This window comes from Argentina silus, assembly GCF_951799395.1.
Source record: "Argentina silus genome assembly, chromosome: 8".
NCBI lineage: Eukaryota > Metazoa > Chordata > Actinopteri > Argentiniformes > Argentinidae > Argentina > Argentina silus.
The window spans coordinates 19,395,215-19,404,931 of record NC_139662.1 but is presented as its reverse complement, the minus strand read 5'-3'; the positions used below and the strand labels follow the sequence as shown (position 1 = coordinate 19,404,931).

At 43.5% G+C, this 9,717-nt stretch overlaps 1 protein-coding gene across 1 annotated transcript in view; it reads right to left on the bottom strand.

Moving 5' to 3' along the window:
- Nucleotides 1–4,662: 4,662 nt before the first annotated feature.
- The window catches only part of cacnb3a (calcium channel, voltage-dependent, beta 3a), a gene marked incomplete at both ends in the record, with an annotated part of 20,046 nt that continues 14,991 nt past the window's right edge, over nucleotides 4,663–9,717 (bottom strand). Inside the window, 3 exons of the mRNA XM_083675102.1 lie at nucleotides 4,663–5,112; nucleotides 8,574–8,744; nucleotides 9,400–9,495. Coding sequence (XP_083531228.1) covers nucleotides 4,663–5,112; nucleotides 8,574–8,744; nucleotides 9,400–9,495 — 717 coding nt within the window. The remainder of the gene's footprint in view (nucleotides 5,113–8,573; nucleotides 8,745–9,399; nucleotides 9,496–9,717) is intronic.

Genomic DNA, 9,717 nt, shown 5'->3' with positions numbered 1-9,717 from the left:
TGGGTGGGGAAGGGGGCCTGTGTCCGAGAGGGGGTCTAGCTGGGTGGGGTAGGGGGGGCTTATGGAATACCATCAGAGCTCTGCTTCTACACATTATTAAAAGACTGTAGTCCCACAAAAGCGGGCGCAAACATGAAGACAAGCGATAGTCGTGTATTTTTTTTTTTATTCAGTTCACTTGAGTTGATTGTGTTTGTCTGTTTTAAAATGCGTATTAAATGAGACCAATACATTGTAAGACAATACATTGTTGTCTCCAAGAGAAACTCAATGTTTTTTCTTCTCCAGTAAACTGGTTATTAGTCAATTGGAATGTAATGTTTGCTACATTAATCTGTGACGTGATTAAAGCCAACTTTGACCGATACACACTCCATGTTTGTGTCTCTTCTCTAACTCTTGGAAAGCCATCCATTCTAGTTGAGCTTTTCACTTGGGTTTTGCGACCTCTAGTGGCCAACAAACACCAAACATGCTTATCATAAAAGCCATGCTTATAAAAGCTCTTGAGGGCTCCAATTTGCATGAGTTTTGAATTCTGCAACTTGATATGCAATGCTTTTCCAGACTTTTAAAACTCACTGTCACTGTTTTCTCCAAAACAATGTTGAAGACACAATACAAAGGTACAATACAAATCATACTGTCGCGTCTTCTGAGTTGAGGTCACTCGCTCTGATCAGCACTATTTTCTCAAGCAAGTTGAGGCACTGAGAATATGTTAGCACTGGGGGTTTGAGTGAGAAAAAAAAACAAGACCACAGCAGTATTAAAAGTACATAAAATGTCATGTTTATTTCACTTAGTCGTATTTTACTTAGCATTGTAAATCTATTTTTTTTTTTAGTTAGAAAGCATTCTATACAGCATCAGGCAGGAAATGTTTTTTTTTTGTGTTTTTTTTTTTTTACTTTTTTTTTTTCTTCTCAGAAATCGAGGGAAGGGGCGTGTTTGGTCACGCTAGCACGCTGTGGTAGAGTCCGGTGGATAAATGGTTATATTTAGTGCAGTTATTGCATTACAAAGCAACCATCAAAAAATAAATTAGTGCAATTTTTTTTTCTACTAACACAGAAGAGGAAGTCCAGACGGTCTCTAAGGCGTTTTAAGTCTTTCAATGTTAGGCTTGGTATTGCATACAGAATATAACACAGAGGAAACTAAAGTATAACCGTTGTAAAAATTGTGCTTCATAAATCGAAAACAACTCTTTTTTTTTTTAAATCAATTACTTAATTGGTCCACTTTGAGAAACATTTCACTGCCAAAGCACAGTGAAAATAGCTAATATGTGAACTAGGACATGCAAGGCCGCATTTAGCAAGTCACTCATTCATCTCTCTGGTTAAATTAAATAGGTGAACTGCCTGCCTTCATATTACTTTTTCTAAAGATTTAATTCTAGGGGAGGGAAGTATTGGACAGAAATGTATATTTGTTCCTTTTCTTATGAGTTCAATGTGTTCTGTATCCAGTCTAATCTTAATTCGTTAGCCTAATGTTGTGAAAATCTCACATTTTATATAAAATAATTCTCCTTTATTGTTAGGTTACTCTAGATGCATCTGCTTTTTGAATATTGGTTGAAAGTGGTGGTTGATTTGATACTCGGAAGAGTGACTCAATGCATTTTTACAAACAAATGAATTGTCCTAGAGACCAGAATACCACTAAGAAATAACAAGGAGAATCAGAATCGATGCATTACTTAACATAACTACAGAAAGAAACAATCAGGTTTCATGCAACACTTGCATAGAATTTTTTTCTTCTTTTTTTTTCAATCATGCTGTGAGTTTTCCAAAAGTACAGAACACTAGCTAAAGATACCTGTTAGACATGAAAGTAGACCAGTCGTTCCCAAAGCCGGTCCCTGTCGACCCCTGGGCCCGGTATTTCAAAACCTTTCTATCCAGGATCAGATCGAGCTGGCTGATTTTCCCTATACTACTCGAATCTGCTACATAGATCTGATCCTGGATAGCAAATAATAATCTGGATCATTCTGATCTGGATTAAACGTTTTGAAATACTGGGCCCTGTACAGGCAGGTCTTAGTTCCTCATGGGTTCATAGTCCAATGATGCAGGTATGACATCATGTCACAGTTGCTACAGCTGTGAATCCTTTTAGGATACATCAGAAATAAAGAAGACCACACCACACATTCCTAGCATCATTAGTCTATGAAGCAGGGGAGGCGAATGGAGGTCCATTGTAATGCATGGAACAGAATAAGGAACGGTACCGTGCATCACAATGAGCCTGTCCTCCGACTTCTACCTCCACCAGCCTCCACCGCTTTGAAGTGATCAGTCAAGCATTAAGAAGTGATTAGTTGGAACCAAAACGTGCTCGTACAGAAAGACTTGAGGATCCACCGTGAGAACCACTGAAGTTGACGGTAAAACTGCAGTACACTCAACAATACCAGTAAGGATGCTTGGTGTTGAAAGGGTAGGTGAGAAATAAATACAAGCAGCCTGAATAGATACAAACTGTATGAGGACTGTGATTCCTTGGGGACTTGTGTGATATGTAACTATGGTAGCGTGTGGATGGATGCTACAATCAAGAATGGCTACAATCAACTTGAAGACAATCAGTGGAAGCAGTGACATTAGCAAACACTAGGGGGTGCCAGAGGTGACACATCACATTCTCAGATGTCTGGATGTATGTGTGTGTGTGTGCGTGCGTGCGTGTGTGTGTGCGTGCGTGTGTGTGCACGCGTGCTGATAAGTGATTGTGTAAAATGGTGGGACAAACACAGTATTGATTTGTCCAATAACAGTGACATTTCCCTCCGCTGATTACATTCTCTGTTAGCTGTGTGTCTCTGTGTGCAATGACAAGTAATGTTAAAATATAAGAGTGTACAGTAGATTCACGTCACTTACAAACAGCAGAGTATAACCATATAGACTCCTGCATGCCTGTGCCTCTCCCAAAACATTCATCATCTTTTAAGTAAAAACAATCTTGACTTGACATGGCAATATTTCTCTGAAACAAGGAGCAAGTCCATACTAACTAAATTAAATAAACTAACAAATAAAATAGCAATAATACTTTGAATAACCAAGGTGCCCATTCAATATGTACACTATATGCAGATGCATTACTATTTCCCATAAGTGAATAGAAAAAAGTAGTCATAGCTACCTTTGTTTATCCATAAAGATCCTGCAGTTCCTGTCCTGACCTTAATGTGCAAATAGTTCTAAAATAATCATATGCATACATGCAATAGTAAAGTACATAAAAGTCTTAGGGATTTAAGGCCAGTAAATGAGTCCTACAATAGAGAAACCTTACGCGAAGCAGCTAAAGGTCTGGGTTTAAGTACAGCTTGTAGCCTGAAACCTTCCCATTGCAGAAGTGAATAGTAGCCCTGTTGACTTATAGAATCTGGAATACGTGACCCAGGGGAGGTCAGGAAATCTGGAAATCCCCATTGTTCTCATTGGAGTGAAAACTGGTGCCTGGAAGAGTGGGATCTTATGAGGTGGCGATGTGCACAGCAGTTCTATAGAGATAGACCTATAGAAATAGACCATCTAGAATGGCCATAGTTTTCTCCTCCTTTATAATACAAACCAGTCACCTATAATGGTGGATCAATCAAAAAGCGCAAGTATTAGGACTTTTGCTGTCAGCGGAAAAGGCCCATTAAATACTTTATATTTCTATAGATACACTATAATAACAGAGGCTGACGCCCCTGTGATTAGATTTAAAGAAACGGGGTCTATTGTGATTGCCCTGATTCAGTGGTTGAACTGCGTTTGTCGAGGATGGGGTTGGGAGTGAAAGAGGGGCACACTTGCTGCGTCTTAGTGGGTCTGTTGTGGTCGGGGGTGTATTTGCAATCTAAGTACTGTGTCTAGTTGTCTAGGGGCCAGGGGGAGCGCTCCTCGGTGCTCGTCTGGTGGCTGGATGTGAATTTGCGATCTTGGGTCTCGTCTCCGGGCCAGGGGTGTGTCAGTGCTTCAGTAGTGGTCTAGGGGCCAGGGGTGTGTCAGTGCTTCAGTAGTGGTCTCGGGGGCCAGGGGTGTGTCAGTGCTTCAGTAGTGGTCTCGGGGGCCAGGGGTGTGTCAGTGCTTCAGTAGTGGTCTCGGGGGCCAGGGGTGTGTCAGTGCTTCAGTAGTTGTCTAGGGGCCAGGGGTGTGTCAGTGCTTCAGTAGTTGTCTAGGGGCCAGGGGTGTGTCAGTGCTTCAGTAGTTGTCTAGGGGCCAGGGGTGTGTCAATGCTTCAGTAGTGGTCTCGGGGGCCAGGGGTGTGTCAGTGCTTCAGTAGTTGTCTAGGGGCCAGGGGTGTGTCAGTGCTTCAGTAGTTGTCTAGGGGCCAGGGGTGTGTCAGTGCTTCAGTAGTTGTCTAGGGGCCAGGGGTGTGTCAGTGCTTCAGTAGTTGTCTAGGGGCCAGGGGTGTGTCAGTGCTTCAGTAGTTGTCTAGGGGCCAGGGGTGTGTCAGTGCTTCAGTAGTGGTCTCGGGGCCAGGGGTGTGTCAGTGCTTCAGTAGTTGTCTAGGGGCCAGGGGTGTGTCAGTGCTTCAGTAGTTGTCTAGGGGCCAGGGGTGTGTCAGTGCTTCAGTAGTTGTCTAGGGGCCAGGGGTGTGTCAGTGCTTCAGTAGTTGTCTAGGGGCCAGGGGTGTGTCAGTGCTTCAGTAGTGGTCTCGGGGCCAGGGGCGGCTGCGCTGACGGTTGTTGCGTTGGTTGTGCCCCTGCTGGGCGTCACGTTGGAGCAGTCGATCCTGCGCCTCGTGCCCGTTGGCGCTGTGGACGCTACCGGGGTGCCCGCGGTGCGTGGGGTACATGTCCCTGTACGAGTGGGCATGGCAGGGGGACCCGTACTCATCCTCCTCCTCCTCCTCCTCCTCCTCCTCCTCTTCTTCCGCTTCCTCCTCTTCCTCCGGCTCTTCGTCCGGTTCTTCGTCCTCCTCGTCACCCCGGAGGCGCGGGCCGCCCCTCCCGCCACGGGACAGGGAGTCGCTGGCCTCGTCAGACTGCATCAGGCTGTCCTGCTCCAGTGGGGAGGGGGCCTCCTCCCCTGGCTCCTCCTCCTCCACCGCCACACCCCCGCGCTGCTGCTGCTGCTGGGGCTGGTTCTGATTCTAAGGTTGTTTGGCATGGTGATGGAAGGAGAGAAAGAGAGAGAGAGAGGGAGGCAGAGAGAGAGAGAGAGGGGGGGGGGAGGGGGGAGAAATGAAATGAGAACTCCATTCCAGTATCGGGGGCAACGTCCAAAAGTAGCCTTTTTAACTGTCATTACACCAAAGACAAATGACTTTGCCTCTCAAGCTAGAACTCATGGACACACAGCAAACATAAACAGAAGACTACAGATGTCTATAGACAAATGACACTCACAAGGAGAAGCCACCAGTGGTAGAGGAACGCTTAAATGATGGGTGATAATAAGGAGAGAGAGGCTTTAAGATGACTTGTTATTACAATGTTACTAACAGTGTCTTCAGTGGCAAGTCTTACATACTCTTACGTACTCTTTATGTTGTTTAAACCTCAACCTTTTGAGAATCTTAGGACTAAACAACAGTAAAGTCGACTGGAAAAATCTCAATCATCAAACCTTTTACACATTCGGACTTGTCCTTTTCTTGGTCATTCTTCAGACAAGCATTTGTTCATTAGCCAGCGGTTTCATTCAGGGTAGCATTCTGTGCGAGCGTGATAGGGCATATCATTCACAAAGCATAAGTCTGGTAATGGAGTCAGCTCCACTTACTTGACAAGATCAAATATCTAATACATCATAAAGTGTGTATAATCACATTATTACTGTAATGTGGTTATGGGCTGTCATCTTATGACTCTGGTTACGGTTAGGGTTAGGGTTAGGTCATTCATACTGTACGTCAGCATTGTCAGAAAGACCAGAGAGAAGTGAGCTGTTTCTTTTCTTTTTCCAAAATACAGTACCAGTCAAAAGTGTGGACACACCTTCTCATTCAATGGTTTTTCTTTATTTTTTTTATTATTTTCTACATTGTAGATTAATATTGAAGACATCAAAACTATGAAGGAACACATATGGAATTATGTAGTAAACCAAAAAGTGCTAAACAAACCAGAATATGTTTTATATTTCAGATTCTTCAAAGTAGCCACCTTTTGCTTTGATGACAGCTTTGCACACTCTTGGCAAGTTTGCGTCCAAACTTTTGACTGGTACTGTATATGTTCATTGACTTTTAAACAGTCACAGGGTTTAACAGTCACTATGTACATGTCCCTTTCACGTTTCAAACCCCTGAACCTGTGTCTGCTTTGTGAATTGTCTTTGAAGCTGGTAGCACGGTGTCAATCATATGTAGCGAGGTTGCATCTGGAGCGGAGATGGAGGGGGTTCGAATATTAGTTATTCTGTGTGTGGAGGGGAATTTATTAAGTGGGGGGGGGGGGGGGGGGGGAATAAGACACATTGGTTGGTCTTATTCCATTTGCGTTGGCTCAGGGTGGGGTTGGGGGGTGGTGGGTATAGAGGGTCATTGGGGTGGAAAGTGCACATAGGTAAACCCTGCTACTCACCCCATTTCGTAAGCGCTCATTCAATTAATTCCTGTGTTTCAGAAAACTGCAAAAATGTTAAGCAGGGATGAGTGAGAGGACAGAAAGAGACACTTACAACATGTCAACACTGGAGGGCGCTTCAGATATGAGAAAGGAAGGTAAGTGGGGAATCTGGGATGAAAACACTTTGTGTGGACAGTGGCAACATACAACACAACCCACATAAACACTTACAGTACAGTATGTATGTACACTCTCTGCACTGATGGGTCAGACGTGACGTGGTTCTTATGACAGACACTTCCGGCACACGGTCCTCTATTCTCCCCTCCTGTCCTCCACACTATCCTGTACATCACGCCATCATCTGCCCTAATTCTCCATTTTCAACCTTAACTCTCAAATCAATCTATTCTCAAACTCCTATTCCGTCTTCCCCCTCTGTACTCCTACCCTATCCCCTCCTAACACTATTCATCATCACAGCTCTCCTTTCTTTCCATTCTCACCAACCCTATTTATCAATGGTAGATGGTAAGTGGGATCCTTGGGACGACCCTACTCTAAACCCTAAGCCTAACCTTAAAGGGATGGTTCAGCCTAATTTCACCTTTAGGTGAAATATCTTACCCTGAGTTCTCCTCGTAGACCAGTAGTGAAGCATTCTCTGGTTCTCCATTCTCCACTTCGCTACTGCAGCTACCTCAGGGTAACAGTTAGCAGCGCCGTTTCGAATAGCCAGGATTCCAACATCCCTAATTTGCTCTTACTACATACCACTGCTCTTCTCTACATATCTGTCTATACTGTTCATAATCTGTCTATACTGTTCATAATCTGTCTATACTGTTCATAATCTGTCTATACTGTTCATAACGCACATATCCTTATATCTTTCTTTTAATACTACTGTTAATACACTGCACATATCTGTACATACTGTACATACCTGTTTATACTGTTTATATGGCATTCCATATTTATTCTGCTATTTACTCTAATGTTACTATTAATACATATATACTGCTTATACTGCATTGCCTATACAGTTCATATGCTGCTTACACTGTTCACACTGCATTCTATTTATTCTGCTTATAATGCTACTGCTAATTCATATACTGCTTACACTGCACTACTTATACTATACTACACTACTATACTGCGCATATACTGCACTACCTGTATATACTGTTCACACTGCACTTTTCTGCTTTTTTGCACTTCTGGTTAGAAGCTAACTGCAGTTCGTTGTCTCTGTACTTGTACTCTGCACAATGACAATAAAGTTGAATCTAATCTAATCTAATCTAATTTAGCATCGTTTTAATTGAAACTTCAGAGAAAGTTTAGTTGCGATTTATGCTTGAAAGGGATTTTCTGATGTGCGTTCTATTGAAAATCAATCAATTACAGTCTCTATAATCGATTTACTCAGAACTGGAACTATTTCCTCTTCCTAGGCTCACACACAGCCAGGCACTCCCCTGGCTGGACAGGCACTCGGCCCGGAGTGATTACTAGCTGTGAGCAGATTTTTAAATGTAATTTAAACTATGCTAATTTAGGGACGTTGGAATCCTGTCAGTTGGTGTTCTGCGGTCGCAAAGTGGAGACTGGAGGACCGAAGAAGCTTTCACTACTGGTCAGTGAGAGCTTTCACTAACCCTAACCCAATATTTCACCAAATATAAAATTAGGTTGAACCATTCCTTTAACCCTTTCCCTTACCCTAACCCTAACCATAGCCATGATGTAACCCTAACCCAACCTTAACCCTGACCGTTTAAAATCTCAACTACAACGGGGTGACATCAAAGTTGGGTGTCCCAGGCATCCCACTTTGCATTTGCCATTTATCAATCTACCCTTTAATCCACATAGGAACATCTCTGTGGCTCAGTTGGTAGAGCATGGCGCTAACAAAGCTTAGGTTGTGGGTTTGATTCCTGCTGGGACCATATATACTGAAATGTAGTGCTCACTGCAATGTAAGTCCCTTTGGATAAAAGCGTCGGCTAAATGGCGTATGTTATTATCTCACCTGTAGGCTGGAGATGGCTGAGGGCGGGGTCATCAGGTTCTGCTCCAGTAGAGGGTTGAGGGGGGTGGTACCTGGCAGATGAGTGGCACGCCAGTAGACCTCTAAGTATTCAGCCAAATGCTCACAGGCATCTTCCAACTGGTTCTCATCCAAAATGACATCAAACATCTCCTATTGGTGGAAGAGTAGGAAGAATATGAACATGTACACTCACCGAACACTTTATTAGGAACACTATACTAGTATTGGGTAGGGCCCCCCTTTGCTCTTTATTAGGAACACTATACTAATACTGGGTAGGGCTTCCCTTTTCTCTCAAAACAGCCTCAATTCTTCGTGGCATTGATTCCACAAGACGTTGGAAACATTCCTTTGAAATTCTGGTCCATGATGACATGTTTGCATCACGCAATTCCTGCAGATTTTTCAGGTGCACTTTCAAGCACTTTCAACAACTTTTCATTACACCACCTCCACCATGAGAAGGTGTACAGGTGTTCCACCACCTCCACCATGAGAAGGTGTACAGGTGTTCCACCACCTCCACCATGAGAAGGTGTACAGGTGTTCCTAATAAAGTGTTTGGTGAGTGTATCATGGTTATGTCCCAATATTGAAATCATCAGTGCCTCTTGCTTTCTGTGCTTTTTTTTGACAACTGATCTAAATGGATTTATAGGTGAGAGAGCAGTAATTTCGACAACGCTTCACCTACGTGTATACACTTAGCTCAGTACAAAACACACAGTGAGATGCCACAAAATGAGGGAATTCTCCAGGGAATTTGATAGTTATAAATGGTGGTAGAAATGAATACTCCACTCACAGGGGGACACTGAGACAGCTTGTCCCCAGCCATCAACTGCACATTCAGGTGTTTGCTCTGAGACTTTCCCCTGGACTTAATCAGCCTCTGGAGCACCTGAGAGAGGGAGGAGGAGAGGAGAGAGAGAGAGAGAGAGAGAGAGAGAGAGAGAGAGAGAGAGAGAGAGAGAGAGAGAGAGAGAGAGAGAGAGAGAGAGAGAGAGAGAGAGAGAGAGAGAGAGAGAGAGAGAGAGAAAGTTCTTATTGGCTTAATCAGAAGCATACAATTGACAAATGTTTCATGAAGACAATAACTGTATTCCATTAGAAGTTCAATTCA